This window comes from Mesoplodon mirus (assembly GCF_964341445.2).
Source record: "Mesoplodon mirus genome assembly, chromosome: 10".
Taxonomy (NCBI): Eukaryota; Metazoa; Chordata; class Mammalia; order Artiodactyla; family Ziphiidae; genus Mesoplodon; species Mesoplodon mirus.
Window position 1 is genome coordinate 56775686 of NC_138986.1, and position 19299 is coordinate 56794984.

Genomic DNA, 19299 nt, shown 5'->3' on the forward strand with positions numbered 1-19299 from the left:
ACCCCGCAGGGAGCCTCTGTATTTTGGGACTTGCTCATTGGCCACCAGAAATGGTCCAATATAGTTGAAAAACTATTAATCTGAAATTTCCTATAAAGTTTATTTTTTGCATAGTTAAGATACACCTGGGGCTTCCCCGGTGGCACAGTGGTTGAGAATCTGCCTGCTAATGCAGGGGACACAGGTTTGAGCCCTGCTCTGGGAGGATCCCATGTGCCGCGGAGCAACTAGGCCCGTGAGCCACAACTACTGAGCCTGCATGTCTGGAGCCTGTGCTCCGCAATAAGAGAGGCCGCGATAGTGAGAGGCCCATGCACAGCGATGAAGAGTGGCCCCCGCTTGCCACAACTGGAGAAAGCCCTCGCACAGAAATGAATACCCAACACAGCAAAAATAAATTAATTAATTAAACTCCTACCCCCAACATTAAAAAAAAAAAAGATACACCTGTAGGAATAATGATCACTATTATGTCCAAATAAGCTGTGCCTCCTAAAAAAGTGTTTAGTCTCTTTGTGAATAGAACTATAATGTGAATATACTATTGACAAAGATTGGGAAAGTTATTTCAATACAAACATATCATAATGGATTTTCTTAAGATGCATAGCAAATATATTTGTGCCTTCTAAATGGAAGACTAAATGGTTTCTTCCACATCAACAGAAATTATAATATATAATGTAATATATATGACATTACAAGTAAGTAAGTAACAGCTATTACTCTTTTTCCTCTTTGGACTGAGTCTCACATGCTTTAAAATGACAACATTAAAAGGTTCAATTCAATTTAGGTAATCATCAGAAATGTCAGCTGCCTTTCAAAGGACCCTTGGAGTCTGCCAAATTTGGCTAGAAATCATGCATGGATGGTTTTCATTACGTGTGAGCTGACAGTTGTGCTTCTGGTCAAGAAAAAATCCATGCCTGCAAAGGTGTAGCAGGTGCCTTAGCCCCTACCCGAGAATAGCACAGAAGCAGAAGGCAGCAGACCAGGAAGGTTTTGTTTTTTCTATTATTAGGCCTCCAACTTTGAAAAAAATGACAATTTTGACACTTTGTACTTTTGTACTTTGTGAAAAATGGGGTTCTTAATTGCAAAAAAGATTCAGTTTAATATTGTAAACCAATGTCAACCATACTCTAGCTCTTCACAAGGCGTTCTTCCCGGGAACTGGCAAAGGCCCCCCCACTTTTTGCGTAAAGGCTCAGCCCAGTTACAGAGCAGAAGTGGGCCAGGTTTTACCAAGTGAACACCTGTGTGGTAGGCACAGAATACAGAGAAGGTCCTGACCCTGATGGAGCTCTGTGTCCGTGCTGCCTAGAATCCAGGCCCATCAGCACTCAGTGAGTGTTACCTACATCACAACCGCTCAACTGTGCACAGGTTGGGGGATGCCCCAAGGGAGGCAAAGTTGGCCCAAGTCCTGGGCCAGCAACCTTCACCTACCAGCATCCTCATCCTTCTGTCTACCCCACTCAGCCAGAGGTAATCTGATCATTTTCTATGTGTATTAAAATGTGAAAAATATCAGGAACACTGAATTAAATGAATGAATAGCCCTATCAAGGAAGTATCTAACAAACCTGGCTAAAAAAAGATTGGCTCACAGCTTTTCACATATTGTGATGGGATAAGTCAGTTGCATAATAACAATATGAACAATATATAGTTTTAATGTTAAGATTTTTCTGGAAAGTTTCTTTAAGAAAATCATATCTCCTCCTAGAAAGGAAAAAAATTATAGAATATAGAACAAAAATAAAATAATTTAATCTGATCATTTCAATAGTATTCCTATGTATTTAAATAACAGAAATCTATATTTTAATGTTTTAAAAACATACACAATGTTTTTATGAATACTTATTTTTCACAAAAGACTCTTTAACATGATGGTTTAAGTGCTTTTGCATTTTGCCTTTCAAAATAAAATAATTTCAAGGTCTAACTATATTTTCATCATTTAAATAAAGAAAGGTTTATAGAAAGGTTTAATGATGTTAAACTTACTGTAAAACATTCTGCTCTCACATTGGATGCTCTTCACCTTTGCTTTCATTCAGAGTAGTTGCCACAGGATTCTGTGACATCCCAGGAGTTGCTGTTTAATCAAGCAAAGGAAATTATAATTTTCTAATTCCAGGTCAACTTTGTCGTATAGAAAAAAACATGCAAAGGAATAACCTTTTCTGAAGCACTAAAACCTTAAATATTAATGTAGTTGAAATTCCTAATTTGATAAAAGGGATGAAAGAACCCATTGGAGCATTTAGCAAGTAACCAACTAAAACCTGGCTATGTTCAGAGACCAAAGAATCTGTTCAGAGACCAAGATGGACATTTATTTCTAGAAGTTGAAAGGCAAAATGTTAATTAAGATAGGATTGGCAGCACAACTACGGCACCTACCAGGCACCGGTGGGGGACCACGGACATCTAAGGGGAGGGAGGAAGCCCCAGCGACCAGGTAGGATATGGGACATGGGGGGAGTGAGGGGGGAGGAGAAGTGGAGGTGGGATGGGACTGGTGTCTCTGAGGGGCGACTAGGGGAGGGGAAGGGATCCCATGCCTGAAGGGGGAAATTGGGGGACCACTGGGAGGGCAGAGGATCAAAAGGGAGCATGGCCAAGTTTCCCCTGCCCACTTGGACCACCAGGAACCTGCTGAGATCCCAGGCCTGACCCTCTGCTCACCGAGGCCCCCTCCAGCCATGCAGGTCCTGAAGGAGTGGGAGGGAAGGAAGGGGGAGCAAAAGTAAAGGCCGGACCTACAGGACCAGCACCCCTGAGGGGCGGCTGGGGGAGGGGAGGAGTTCCTACACCCAGTGGGACCCACCCACGGTTGGGGGTCCAGCAGTGACGGGGGAGAACCTAGGGGAGATGGGGGTGGCGGCGAGGAGGAATGGAAGGGAAAGGGGCCAGTGCCTTCCCTGTCCACTTAGGCACCGGGAAGCCTGTTGGGCTCCCGGGCCTAATCCTCTGCCCCTAGAGCCTCCCTCCTGCTGTGCAGAGCCCAAACCCTGCAGCTACACCCCACCCAGGGCCCTACCTCTACACTCAGAGACCCCCTCCAATGTGATGGGCCTAAACTACACCCACACATGCTCACTCAGGGCCCTACCTCCAAACTCTGGAACCCCACACTCCAGAGGCTCTCCTTTCCACACGCTGCCTCTCTCCTTCTGTGCAGGTCCTAAGCAGAGGCCCCGCCCCACGCTTGAACTGTCGCCCTGCCTAGGCCCCGCCCCCAGGGCCTTTTCCACTGTGTGGGTCCTGAGCCTAGGCCCCCAACCCACACTCAAACGTCACCCCTCCACCCGCCTAGGTCTCACCCTACCCTAAACCCCTCCCCTGCCTAAGTTTCACCCCCCACCTAAACTCCGCCCCCATAGCCAAGGCTTTTTTTTCTTTTTTCCTCTTTTAGATTGGGATTGTGTTTTACTTTGTTGATTCGCTTTTGTTGATTCATTTATATTTTTTTTCTAATAAATCTTTTATTTAACTAATTTTATTTTATTCTTTATACTTTGTTATTGTTCTCTCCTTTTGGCTTGTTCCCCGCCCCACTTTTTTTTTCTTTTCTCTTTTTTCTGTTGTGGTTTTATTTTACCTTTTGTAGTTGTTTCAATTATATTTTTATTCTTCCTAATATATTTTTTATCTTTCTAATTTTATTTTGTTATGTATTCTTTCTAAATCTACTACTCCTTTTTCTCTTTTCTTTTTTTTTTTTTTTTTTTGCCATGCCACGTGGCCTGTGGGATCTTGGTTCCCAGGCCGGAGGTTGGGCCCGAGCTCCTGTGGTGGGAGCTCTGAGTCCAAACCACTGGACTAATAGAGAATCTCAGACCCCTGGGAATATTAATCTGAGTGAGGCCTCCTGGAGGTCCTCACTTCAGCCCAAGACCCAGCTCTATCCAACTGCCTGCAAAATCCAGTGCTGGATGCCTCAGGCCAAACAACCAGTAAGACAGGAATACAGTCCCACCATCAAAAAAAAACAAAAAAAACAAACTGAAATGACAAAAAAATATGTTACAGACAAGGGAGCAAGGTAAAAACCTACAAGATCAAATAAATGAAGATGAAATAGTCAACCTACCTGAAAAAGAATTCAGAGTAATGATAGTAAATATGACCTAAAAATCTCAGAAACAGAATGGAGAAAATACAAGAAACATTTAACAAGAATTTAGAAGAACTAAAGAGCAAACAAACAGTGGTGAACAACACAATAACTGCAATTAAAAATACTCTAGAAGGAATCAATAGCAGAATAACTGAGGCAGAAGAACAGATAAGTGACCTGGAAGATAAAATGGTAGAAATAACTGAAAGGGAGCAGAATAAAGAAAAAAGAATGAAAAGAATTGAGGACAGTCTCAGAGACCTCTGGGACAACATTAAACACACCAACATCGAATTATAGGGGTCCCAGAAGAAGAAGAGAAAAAGAAAGAGCCTGAGAAAATATTTGAAGAGGTTACAGTCAAAAACTTCCCTAACATGGGAAAGGAAATGGTCAATCAAGTCCAGGAAGCACAGAGAGTCCCATACAGGAAAAACCCAAAGAGGAACTCACCAAGACACTTATTAATCAAACTATCAAAAATTAAATACAAAGAAAAAAATGTTAAAAGTAGCAAGGGAAAAGCAACAAATAATATACAGGGGCATCCCCATAAGGTTAACAGCTGATCTTTCAGCAGAAACTCTGCAAACCAGAAGGGAGTGGCAGGACATATTTAAAGTGATGAAAGGGAAAAACCTACAAGCAATATTACTCTACCCAGACAGGATCTCATTCAGATTCAATGGAGAAATCAAAAGCCTTACAGACAAGCAAAAGCTATGAGAATTCAGCACCACCAAACCAGCTCTACAAAAAATGCTAAAGGAACTTCTCTAAGCAGGAAACAAGAGAAGAAAAAGACCCACAAAAACAAATCTAAATCAATTAAGAAAATGGTAATAGGAACATACATATTGATAATCACCTTGAATGTAAATGGATTAAATGCTCCAACCAAAAGACACAGATTGGCTGAATGGATACAAAAACAAGACCCTTATATATGCTGTCTACAAGAAACCCACTTCAGACCTAAAGACACATACAGATTGAAAGTGAGGGGATGGAAAAAGATATTCCATGCGAATGGAAATCACAAGAAAGCTGGAGATGTAAAACCCACATCAGATAAATAGACTTTAAAATAAAGACTATTACAAGAGATAAGGAAGGACACTACATAATGATAAGGAATCAATCCAAGAAGAAGATATAACAATTATAAATATTTATGCACCCAATATAGAAGCACCTCAATAAATAAAGCAAATGCTAACAGCCATAAAAGGAGAAATCAACAGTAACACAATAATAGTAGGGGACTTTAACACCCACTTACACCAAGAGACAGATCATCCAGACAGAAAATAAATAAGGAAACATGAGCTTTAAATGACACAATAGACCAGATAGACTTAACTGATATTTTTAGGACATTCCACGCAAAAGCAGAAGAATACACTTTCTTCTCAAGTGCACACGGAACGTTCTCCAGAATAGATCAAATTTTGGGTCACAAATTAACCTTGGAAAATTTTTAAAAATTGAAATCATATCAAGCATCTTTTCTGACGACAATGTTATGAGATTAGAAATAAACTACAGGAAAAGAAAAGTATAAAACAAAAATAAATGGAGGCTAAACAGTGTGCTGCTAAATAACGAAGAGATCCCTAAAGAAATCAAAGAGGAAATCAGAAATTACCTAGAAACAAATGACAATGAAAACACGATGATCCAAAACCAATGGGATGCAGCAAAAGCATTTCTAAGAGGGAAGTTCATAGGAATTCAAGCTCACTTCAAGAAACAAGAAAAATCTCGAATAACAATCTAACCTTACACCTAAAGCAAACAGAAAAAGAACAAAGAAAACCCAAAATAAGTAAAAAGAAATCATAAACATCAGAGCAGAAATAAGTGAAATAGAAACAAACAAAAAAAAAACAATAGCAAAGATCAATAAAACTAAAAGCTGGTTCTTTGAGAAGATAAACAAAATTAATAAACCTTTAGCCAGACCCATCAGGAAAAAAAGGGAGAGGACTCAAATCAATAAAATTAGAAATGAAGAAAGAGAAATTTAAACTGACACTGAAGAAATACAAAACATCATAAAAGACTACAACAAGCAACTATATGCTAATAAAATGGACAACCTGGAAGAAATGGACAAATTCTTGGAAAAGTACAACCTTCCAAGACTGAATCAGGAAGAATTAGAAGATATAAACAGACCAATCACGGGTAATGAAATCAAAACTGTAATTAAAAATCTTCCAACAAACAAAAGTCCAGGACCAGATGGTTTCACAGGTGAATTTTATCAAACATTTAAAGAGTTAACACCTATCACTCTCAAACTCTTCCAAAAATTACAGAGGGAAGAACACTCCCAAACTTGTTCTATGAGGCCACCATCACCCTGATATCAAAACCAGACAAAGATATCACAAACAAAGAAAATTACAGACCAATATCACTGATGAACAGAGCCGCAAAAATCCTCAACAAAATACTAGCAAACAGAATCCAACAACACATTAAAAGGATCATACACCATGATCAAGTGGGATTTATCCCAGGGCAGGGATGCAAGGATTCTTCAATATATACAAAACAATCAATGTGATAGACCATATTAACAAATTGAAGAATAAAAACCATATGATCATCTCAATAGATGCAGAAAAAGCTTTTGACAAAATTCAACACCCATTTATGATAAAAACTCTCCAGAAAGTGGGCATAGAGGGAACCTGCCTCAACATAATAAAAGCCATATACGACAAACCCACAGCAAACATCATTCTCAATGGTGAAGAACTGAAAGCATTTCCTCTAAGATCAGGAACAAGACAAGGATGTCCACTCTCACCACTATTATTCAACATAGGATTGGAAGCCTCAGCAATCAGAGAAGAAAAAGTAACAAAAGGAATACAAATTGGAAAAGAAGTAAAACTGTCACTGCTTGCCCATGACATGACACTATACATCAAAAATCCTAAAGATGCCACCAGAAAACTATTAGAGGTAATCAATGAATTTGGTAAAGCTTCAGGATACAAAATTAATGCACAGAAGTCTCTTGCATTCCTATACACTAACAACGAAAGAGCAGAAAGAGAAATTAAGGAAACAATCCCATTTACCATCGCAACAAAAAGAGTAAAATACCTAGGAATAAACCTACCTAAGGAGGCAAAAGACCTGTACTCAGAAAACTATAAAACACTGATGAAAGAAATCAAAGATAACATAAATAGATGGAGAGACATACCATGCTCCTGGATTGGAAGAATCAATATTGTGAAAATGACTATACTACCCAAAGCAATCTACAGGTTCAGTGTGATCCTTATCAAATTACCAATGGCATTTTTCACAGAACTAGAACAAGAAATTTTACAAATTGTATGGAAACGCAAAGGACCCTGAATAGCCAAAGCAATCTTGAGAAAGAAAAACGGAGCTGGAGGAATCAGGCTCCCTGACTTCAGACTATACGACAAAGCTACATTAATCAAGACAGTATGGCACTGGCAAAAAAAACAGAAATATAGATCAATGGAACAAGATAGAAAGCCCAGAGATAAACCCATGCACATATGGTCACCTTATCTTTGACAAAGGAGGCAGAATATAGAATGGAGAAAAGACAGCCTCTTCAATAAGTTGTGCTGGGAGAACTGGACAGCGACATGTAAAAGAATGAAATTAGATCACTCCCTAACACCATACACAAAAATAAACTCAAAGTGGATTAAAGACCTAAATGTAAGGCCAGACACTATCAAACTCTTAGAGGAAAACATAGGCAGAACACTCTATGACATAATCACAGCAAGATATTTTTTGACCCACCTTCTAGAGTAAGGGAAATAAAAACAAAAATAAACAAATAGGACCTAACGAAACTTAAAAGCTTTTGCACAGCAAAGGAAACCATAAACAAGATGGAAAGACAACCCTCAGACTGGGAGAAAATATTTGCAAATGAAGCAACTAACAAAGGATTAATCTCTAAAATATACAAGCAGCTCATGCAGCTCAATATCACAAAAACAAACAATCCAATCCAAAAATGGGTGGAAGATGTAAATAGACATTTCTCCAAAGAAGACATACAGATGGCCAACAAATGTGTGAAAAGATGCTCAACATCACTAATCATTAGAGAAATGCAAATCAAGACCACAATGAGGTATTACCTCACACCAGTCAGAATGGCCACCATCAAAAAATCTACAAACAGGGGCTTCCCTGGTGGTGCAGTGGTTGAGAGTCCGCCTGCCAATGCAGGAACACGGGTTCGTGCCCCGGTCCAGGAAGATCCCACATGCCGCGGAGCGGCTGGGCCCTGTGAGCCATGGCCACTGAGCCTGCGCGTCCGGAGCCTGTGCTCCGCAACAGGAGAGGCCTCAACAGTGAGAGGCCCACCTACTGCAAAAAAAAAAAAAAAAATCTACAAACAATAAATGCTGGAGAGGGTGTGGAGAAAAGGGAACCCTCCTGCACTGTTGGTGGGAATGTAAATTGATACAGCCACTATGGAGAACAGTATGGAGGTTCCTTAGAAAACTAAAAATAGAACTACCGTATGACTCAGCAATCCCACTACTGGGCATATACACTGAGAAAACCATAATTCAAAAAGATACATGTATCACAGTGTTCATGACAGCACTATTTACAATAGCCAGGACATGGAAGCAACCTAAATGTCCATCAACAGATGACTGTATAAAGAAGATGTGGCACATATATACAATGGAATATTAGTCAGCCATAAAAAGGAACGAAATTGAGTTGTTTGTAATGAGTTGGATGTACCTAGAATGTGTCATACAGAGTGAAGTAAGTCAGAAAGAGAAAAACAAGTATCGTATGCTAACGCATATGTGTGGAATTTTAAAAAGCGGTACTGATGAACCTAGTTGCAGGGCAGGAATAAAGACCCAGATGTAGAGAACGGACTAGAGGGCACAGCGGGGGAAGGGGAAGCTGGGATGAAGTGGGAGAGTAGCACTGACGTATATAGACTACCAAATGTAAAATGGATCACTAGTGGGAAGCTGCTGCATAGCACAGGGAGATCAGCTCGGTGCTTTGTGATGACCTAGAGGGATGGGATAGGGAGGGTGGGAGGGAGGCTCAAAAGGGAGGGGATACGGGGATACATGTATACATATATATGTATACATATAGCTGATTCAGTTAGTTCAGCAGAAACTAACACAACATTGTAAAGCGTTTATACTCCAATAAAGATGTGGAAGAAAAAAAAAAAGACAGGATTGGCTATGAAAAAATTTAAATATCCTGTAAGAGTAAAATATGGGTACACTATCTTAGCTAATAAAGATTATATACAGATTATACACAGATTTATATAATATAAACATATAAATATTCTATTTATATATATAAAAATATCAGGGGTGTTAAGTGCCATATTGTTAAGTTATATTACCATCCTGCCAGAATTTCTAAAAGCAATTTCTCCATTAAATATGCATTAAAGATATCAAGAATTTGTTTGTAATCAATAAGTGACTTCAAGAGGTACAAACTGATTAACATATGCTTATGCGTCACCAAGTTTCCCATACCATTACAATTACCTAGTTTATAATATTGATGCTGATATTAAAATTATGTACACAAGGAAAAAAACAGATATACACTCAGAATTTGCTCATAAGCTATACAATGCCTTAATTACTGGCAGTTACATATCTGCAGCTTAATAAGCATGTCATTTTACTCACTCATATACTTAGCTTCTGCTAATCATACATACATACACAAACACCAGAGTGTTCCCTTTAGAATTGTTTGGCAGTTAGTCCAACAATTCAGCTAAATCAAATGCCACATTTTTATCATAGCTTGCTTCAATGATGTGATTAACTTCACTATGTTTTGGGTATCCCCCAAATAATCCAGAAATAATCATCTAAACTCTGAATTTGTTCTCTAGCATTTTGTTTGTTTTGTTATATTTTATCTATGAAATTCATATTTTTTTCTTGTCTGATTTAAAAACCTGAAAAGATGAAAAACTTTTAAGATTTAGATATAAAAGTATACATAACTGAAAATAAAAAGTGTTAATAATGCAAGAACCCAAGATTTATGAAATAAAAACTATAGTAAGTAGCTTACATTCTTCTTTAACCTCTATTTTTTTTTTTCCAAATTAAGGTTGTATTCAGACACAGATGCACACATGCACATATCAAATACACATTTGAAGCTGAATTATTATTTGCAATCTCTCAACAAAAATTTTGAGCAATTGTTATGTGCCAAATACTGTTCTAGGCATGGTAGATACAGACAATGTTTATTTCAGATAATTACTGGTTATTTGACTAAACTTAACTACTCTGCTTTTTGGAATTTGATTTTCTGAACAACTCTAACTAAAGGATCCCATACCTCCCCTCCCCACACAGTCCCGCCACTGAGTAGCGTCCTGGATGAATAACATTCAGCCTAAGCAAGTTTGACCATAAATTTTTCCAAGAACAACATTCTATCTCAAATTGAAAATATTTCAGTATCTAATTCTGGATTCTACTAAAGCATCTCTGGTCCTAGGCATTCATAATATCCTTTCCTATCAATTCAGGCTATATACAAACATTATGATGCTAATGAAGTTTTCCTTTAGTGTTTCCTCAAATGTGCATGCACCTATCAACAAACCTCTTTTCCTTTTTAAAAATATGCCACTATTCCTGCCATTGCCCAACAAACTAAAGGTATCTAGAGCCCCCAAGACTTGCTCTATTATAGAATTATCTTGTATTCCAGATCAAGTTCATGAATCAAACATGCCAAATCATCTCCTCTTTCAAATAATGGGTGTGTTTATTAAGGGCCTGTTCTGTGTCAGGCCCCACACCAATACCCCTCTGGGACATCTCTGATGAATGGCAGCTCATCTGATAAACTAAGCTAATGTGTTAGTAGGTCCTACTGGGATAATGGATTACCTTCACAATAATATGTTACATGTTAATAAAAGCTTCGTGGAGATAGTACCTTAATCCATAGAAATTACTGCAGTAGTTGAAATTTCAGGTACCAGGGCAAGCTTACATTTAAAGATCATTTCAGATCCAGAATGGACTTTCAGGACAGTCTAGTCAAACTCCATTTACAGAAACCCAAAAGTGTTACATGATCTGCCTAAAATCTGACACCTGGTTCTTGGAAAAATCAACATTTAACTTTCAGTTTTCTTGTACCCTAGCCTTTAGAGTTTCACTTCTCTAAAGTCTTCACTTCTCAGGATAAACTACCAGCTTTTTAATTCAATTATATATCGAGCAGACCCTGTGCTTATGGAGCTGTAATTCTGATTCTGATGAATCACATCCACCACTCAAAGTACTATAGTACAAGCAGATCACACACAGACATAAAACAAATTATCCTATCAAGTCATAAAGAGCATTATTTTCTTTCCTACTAAACCCTTAATATATTTACATGGGACCACAAGATTAATGTGGGCTTAACGTGTTTATATGAAGATGTTCAAATCAAACCATTAATTACCTGTATTATCCAGGTAGATGGACCACTAAACAAGAATTCAGAAAAATTATTGAGCCCTCAATCTCAATTTAAAGGATTCCACAAAATGTTCATATTCTATTGAAATTAACTTGGGAAGTATAAATTTAACCTAGGTCTAATTATTTTATGACATGGTACCTATAACACTGTTATAATAATGTAGACTCGCCCATGGCGTGCTAAAAGCAGGGAGACAGGAACAATTCAGCAGAGAATTGGGGCAATTAGAAAATAAGTTTTAAAAAAATGACTTCCCCCTCCCAGCCCCAATCTCTTGAGAATTTTGCCCTCATCCCATTCCAGTCATGCCAGAAGCACATCTTGAATTATGGAATATTGTTTGGAAAAAGGGGGCTCAGTGTACAAAATACAACATATTGCTAAAATCATTGGAACAAATACAACCAGCCTTTCTAGACACATTATCTACCTTTTGTTTTTTCTTCTTTTTAGACATACAAAACACAGAGAGCAAAAATAAGCAATGAACCCACTTTGCCAGAAAAAGTCTCTGCTCCCTTTCCTTATCCAAGCCTGCTACAACCTCACCAATCCCCTGCAGCCCATACACAACTCCCCCAAACAATAGCTCTATGCCTATTATCCCTAAATAAAGTATGGAAGACATTAATAAAATAGTCTTATGAAATTATTTCAAACAGCAATTAAAATTCAGAATTATATGAAAAAATAAACATTAAAGAAACAACATTATTAAAAATAATACATTTATTGCATATAAAAGTTAGTGAATGCTCAGGTATGTCTGAAGAAATTCCAGGATCCTCAGCATAACTTGAAGTGTTTGTAAGAAAAGAATCTCCACAGTTTCAGATTATGGAAAGTCTAAGAGAGTATAACTAAGCATAAAACAAACCATTTAATTACTCAGACATCCTTGAGTATCCAGTGAATTCAATAACTTCAATTTGCAGAAATAATTTTTAATATTAAAATATCAATGCCAGCTATTACTGGTACCTGCTCACTGATGGACTGGTGTATCTTGGGCTGCTCCCCCTTCAGTTATTAGCTTTCTGTTAGCTTCTGGCCAGATACCTTCCTCATTCTTTTTTTTATGAAGAAAAAGAGGTTCCACAGTTAGAGCTAAATCTTTTTTTTTTTTTTTTTTCAATTTATTTATTTTTTTTTGGCTGTGTTGGGTCTTGTTTCTGTGTGAGGGCCTTCTCCAGTTGCAGCGAGCAGAGGCCACTCTTCATCGTGGTGTGCGGGCCTCTCACTATCACGGCCCCTCCCATTGTGGAGCACAGGCTCCAGACGCGCAGGCTCAGCAGTCGTAGCTCACGGACTCAGTTGCTCCGCGGCATGTGGGATCCTCCCAGACCAGGGCCCGAACCCGTGTCCCCTGCACTGGCAGGCAGATTCTCAACCACTGCGCCACCAGGGAAGCCCCAGAGCTAAATCTTAATCTTGGAGTGAATCCTGGACTTCTAATCATATGAAACCGACCATAAATTAAAGATAACTACAATATTTTTAACCTAAGAAATAAAAACAAAAACAAAAACCTAATGGCTATAAAGATCTTGTAGTAACATAGGAAAATGTGTATAATTTAATCTTATGTGAAAAAGCCAAATACAAAATTGTTTATGAAAAAATAAATGTATGAAAATTGGAAGAAAAAAAACTAAATTGCTAATAATTATGTTAGCGGGTAAAGTTATAAGTGAGGTAATTTTTTTCTTGTTTCTATTTTCCAAACTTTCTGTGATACCATTTCTATAATGAAAATGTTTAATTAGAAAAGTATACTAAAGTATTAGTATATTATTAAAACCAAAATTTCCTTTAGGTTACCTTAAACTGATTATTATGTTTTACATAAAACACTATCCATTTAGTACAGAGTACTTTCATTCTGACTTAGTAATGTCACCATATTATTTTAAGAACAGAGAAATTGTTCACTCTATTTCACAAATGGGGTATGAGTTCACACCTTGAAAACATACTTTTTAATTTAACAGGTTGAAAATAGTTCTGATGATTGGGCATTGTTGATCTGATTTTGAATCCTAAGGTAGAGCTAACACTGAATGTCAAAGAAATGTAGCTCTTATCAAATGAAGAATTACACAAATGTTCATGATCAATGTCTAAAAATGTTCAGACCCCACCGAATTTATACCAATAATACTAAATTCCTCCTTAGCTATCATCCAAAAGACCACAAATAACAAATGTTGGTGAGGATGTGAAAAAAGGGAACCCTCGTACACTGTTGGAGGGAATGTAGATTGGTGCAGCCACTGTTTTTTTGAGACACAGTATGGAGGTTTCTCAAAAAACTAAAAATAAAACTACCATAAAAACCAACAATTCCACTCCCGAGTATTTATCTGAAAAAAACAAAAACACGAATTCAAAAAGATACATGCACCCTAATGTTCATAGCAGCATTATTTACAATTGTCAAGATATGGAAGCAACCTAAGTGTCCCTCAACAGATGAATGGATAAAGAAGATGTGGTATATATGTGCATGTAAATATATATATATATATATATATACACACACACACAGGCACACATGCATACATACAGTGGAATACTACTTAGCCATAAAAAAGAATGAAATTTTGCCATTTCCAACAACATGGATGGACTTGGAGGGTTAATAAGTCAGACAGAGAAATACTGTATGATAGCATTTATTTGTGGAATCTAAAAAATAAAACTAACTAGTGAATATAACAGAAAAGACTCACAGACATAGAGAACAAGCTAGTGATTGTCAGTAGGAGAGGGGAAGGGGGAGGGCCAAGTTAAGGGCAGGAGATTAAGAGGTACAAACTATTATGTATAAAATAAATAAGCTACAAAGATATATAGTGCAACACGGAATGTAGACAATATTTTATAATAACTATAAATGGAATATAACCTTTAAAAATTGTGAATCACTATGTTGTACACCTGAAACTTGTGTAATATTTGTACATCAACTATACCTCAATTTAAAAAAATTTAAATTCATCCTCTTTGCAGAGCATTAAAACTGATGCTCCGGGGCTTCCCTGGTGGCGCAGTGGTTGAGAATCTGCCTGCCAATGCAGGGGACACAGGTTCGAGCCCTGGTCTGGGGAGATCCCACATGCCGCAGAGCAACTGGGCCCGTGAGGCCCGCGCACCGCGATGAGGAGTGGCCCCCACTCACCGCAACTAGAGAAAGCCCTCGCACAGAAACGAAGACCCAACACAGCCAAAAATAAATAAAGAAATTTATTAAAAAAAGAAAAAAACTGATGCTCCTATAATCCTCTCAAGCTCTGCCCAGTAGAGCTCAGGGAAACAAATAAATACCAGTGGTTTCTCCACAGAGAAATGTATTGGAACTTTTCTAGCACTACAACATACAGAGTGGAATTCAGTAAAAGCTAATGGTTGAATTGCACCCTCCAAGGATTTAGTTTTCGAAATTCTAAAAAGAGCTCAGTATAGGGCACATTATACTAAGCAGTTTCATGGCTGGGCCCACTGCCGTAACTGGTTAGTCTCCTATGTTGAAATGTGAACATTTAAACAGAAGGCATAATACAGCACAAGTGGCTTGTCTGGGACAGCTGCACTAGCTTTCCCCGTCTCCCCTGCTGGGAAGAGCTAGCATGCTTGGCCATACACATGTGAGGGCTAGAGGTTGGACACTGGCAAGCCTCACTGGTATCTCATGAATTTATATTAGGATCTCACAGAATGCTTTAAAACTGTTCCATCCCATATATCATAGATAATTCCACTGTCAATAAAATCCATGATTATAAACAAATAGCTTTCAGTATTCTGGAATTTTTAAAACTCTGTAGTGTTTCTTTCTCTTGAAGGCAAGTCAAAGGAACAAACCTGTTTTATATAAAATCAGATGCTTTAAATCTGCAGTTGGTAATGCTACCAATCTAAGAAGATGAAGGAGGAGACAGGAATGAAATACACCTGCTTGTGTCTGTCTGCAGTAGGAATAACTCAGTTTTGCCGCTCATACAAAGGTGAGTTCAGCTTCTCCTACTTTGCTTCCTTTCTTGTTTCAAGTCACGATTATTTGGTGTTTAGCATTTCTTGATAATTTCCCTTTTGATGTCTTATTCTTTGTTTAAACAGTTGGGACTCCTCAAAGCCTGTTACTGGGAAGTAAGTTGATGTTTTATAGAAAATTTATAAATTGTATATTTTTGAAGGAACATGTCAATGAAGCAAGAAGGGGATTTAATGCAATAAAATTTAACATATGTGTACTAAAGGGGTGCTTATAAAATCAAAGTATAGACATAGAGCACATGCACTGGAAGGGTCTACACATTTAATAACATAACCTTCTGGGAAGCATTCCCAATATGTATTTCTGATGAAAAAGATTACATTTGTATTGCTCTAGTGACTGGAAAATCACAAACAAATTAGACATTTGGAATGCATCATAACTAATAAGACTGTGGAAACCTTTCCTTATTAAACTAAGTTAACATTATCAATTTAAAGCACATTTCTGACAGTTCAAATACACTTTTTTGGCCATGTAACAGGTTTGCAAATATTAATTTCACATTTCTCTAAACCATAATAAGAGCATAACATGAATATTTAAGAAGCTTAGCTTTGATTTAAATATATTTGCTCAGGATACGCTGGCAGCAACCGAAAATGTAGTGTAATACCCTCAAAGCTGGCAATTCCAAACTCATTTAAGAAAGCAGATAATATGGGTTGGCAGCATTAAAGCAAATAAAGTCAATTAATTTTTTTCTTAATTTGTTTCTTCTAGCTTGAAATTGCCAGGGATGGATAAACCTCAATGTTTTTAAATTGAGATGAATAAAAAAAAGAAATTACTGAGAAGGGGCCAAAAACAAACAAAAAGGATGAAAAAAATCTAAAGCTGCTATTTCTTATTCTGATCTTAATAGCAGGTTACCGTTGAATAATAACCTTATCTATTGGAGGTCACTGAAATGTAGAGGGAAATCCATTTTGAAAACTTTAATATGAAGAAAGTTGGTACATCATTTCACAAGCAATACCCTAAACAGAAAGTTTTTTTAGCACTGATGTTAGAGAAAACTGCAGTTTTATAGTAACTGAAAAATGCAAACTTACTGCAAAAATAAAACTGTCATCTTCTTTTATTACCGTTAATCATATGATTTGAAGTGTGATCCTTTGTTGAAGCTGAGACTAAGTGGTGAGATATTTCTACCAACCACACTCAGACAGTATTCTTAATGTTTCACCACCCTTCTCCAGCCCATTTTGGTTTACAATGGGACTGTAATACTGTTTTGCAGAAATAGGAAAGCAATAAAGAAGCACATTGAAATGGAATCCTAACTTGCTTTCCAATAAAAAAACAGTTTGCATTATTTAGTTTCTGCTTGAAGGCACTTCAATTTTTGATGCTTAGATGACTCAACTTAGGTGTTGAGCGAACATATCTTTCATACTATCACTGCCACCTTTTTAGGAAAAAAAAAATCATAGAGTAAAGCTGTTTTGGAGGAACTTAAAAGCAATGTCTTATTTGATACTTTGAGAGCAATAGTTCTCAACACCGACCACACATCGGAGAACTTAAAAAAAAAAAAAACCCAAACTCAGGTTTGCACGGCAACCCCAAATCAATTAAATAACGATGCCTTTGGGTGAGCCCTCAGGCATTAGAAGTTTTTCAAAGTTCCCCAGGTGGTTCTAATATTTGGCCACACTTAAGAACCACTACTTTAAGAGTAAGTCAGTCTTACAACATTAGTAAGGCTTTTAGTACTGCTAAATGAATGCCTCTAATCTTTAATTAAATCAGGGCATCATACCACACTGATTATCAATACTATAGCCATGTTTCTTGAAGAAAGTGTTTTAACATATGGAAATCTGTATGCTACACTTGCATATCCATATGCTCTGTTTCTATGTATATTTTTCAAAATACCATTTTCTCCTTTGTGTCACTTTCACAAGAAACCTGTCCTCCATATTTTATGAATTGATTAATAGGAGGGTATTTATTTCTATATACATAATGATTTTAAATTAATAAAAATATTATTTCCAGCTATAATTCATAGAAAACTATTTATTGAGATAAAGTATTGGATATTAGTTTGAATATTAGTGAATACTTGTTTTATACTTTAATAGGTAAATTGGATATCAAGAGTGCCTCCATAGGAAGGTTAAACTAACATAAAATAAGCAGTGCAAAATAAAATTTCTAATATTTACTAAAAGAGTAATAAAAAGAAAACTGATGTTTGGAGGGCACATCCTCTGGCCAGTCACATTAAATATATTATTTCACCTCTCTTTTCTTTTTGTTTTTTTAAATTTATTTATTTATTTATTTATTTTTGGCTGCTTTGGGTCTTCGTTGCTGCGCGCGGGCTTTCTCTAGTTGCGGCAAGCGGGGGCTACACTTTGTTGCGGTGCGCAGGCTTCTTATTGCTGTGGCTTCTCTTGTTTCAGAGCATGGGGTCTAGGCACGAGGTCTTCAGTAGTTGTGGCACGTGGGCTCAGTAGTTGTGGCACACGGGCTTAGTTGCTCCAAGGCATGTGGGATCTTCCAGGACCAGGACTCGAACCTGTGTCCCCTGCATTGGCAGGCAGATTCTTAACCACTGTGCCACAAGGGAAGTCCCTCACCTTTCTTTTAAAAAAAAAATCCTGGGCTCCCTGGTGGTGCAGTGGTTGAGAGTCCGCCTGCCTATGCAAGGGACACGGGTTCGTGCCCTGGTCCGGAAGGATCCCACATGCCGCGGAGCAGCTGGGCCTGTGAGCCATGGCCGCTGGGCCTGCGTGTCCAGAGCCTGTGGTCCGCAACGGGAGAGGCCACAACAGTGAGAGGCCCGCGTACTGCAAAAAAAAAAAAAAAAAAAAATCCTGAGAAGTAGGTAGCACTCATCATCAGAGTTGAATAATGTGGTCTCAGAAAAATCAATAATTTATCCAGGTTCACACAATAATTAAGTTCAAACATGGAAAGCAAATCCAGATTTTATCTGTACTTTTTTCCTGCCACTCCACGCTATCTTCAAGAAAGGGAGCTTTGGTATGGCTAACTTCCATAAGACAACCGAAACAAATATCTCAAAAGAAATGCCATAATTAATTCAATTCCATTCAACTAATTTATTGACTGCCTAATATAATCAAGAGCTACTAGTAGCTATCAAAGATATAGGAGTGAAACTCATCTGACCCCTGCCTTCAGATATATTATTACACAAATAATAATGGATGATAAAAATATATTAAGAGCTATGAGAGAAGTATAAACCACGAAGTACTATAGTAATGCAGACAGAGGAGAATTTTCCTGCATCAGCAATCAAGGAAGCAAAGGGAATGACGATTGAGATCAACCATGAAGGTTAAGTAGAATTTCTGTAGGACAAGGGGTGTGAAAAAAATGTGCAGTGATTAATCTACAAAGGGAGATGGTTTAGAATGGTTTAGAGACTGGTAAGAAGTAGTGAAATCTGTCTGAAGTATATATAGAACACACAAAAAAATGGAGTGGGAAAGGAGACAGACATTGTCATGGTATCAAAACCAAAAGGTCTAAGAAAAAAATAAAAAATAAAAACAACAAAAACCAAAAGGTCTGAAAGCCACTT

General features: G+C 37.6%; 1 protein-coding gene across 5 annotated transcripts in view; it reads right to left on the minus strand.

Annotated features, from left to right (window-relative positions):
• Positions 1-19299, minus strand: part of GRIK2 (glutamate ionotropic receptor kainate type subunit 2) — a 648281-nt gene that overhangs the window by 567251 nt on the left and 61731 nt on the right. Inside the window, exon 3 of one of the 5 annotated variants that reach the window (XM_082633754.1) lies at positions 2017-2107. The exons of the other annotated variants lie outside the window; for them this stretch is intronic. Within the exon in view, the coding sequence (XP_082489880.1) occupies positions 2017-2065 (49 nt within the window). The 5' untranslated portion in view covers positions 2066-2107. The remainder of the gene's footprint in view (positions 1-2016; positions 2108-19299) is intronic. 5 annotated transcript variants of the gene reach the window in all.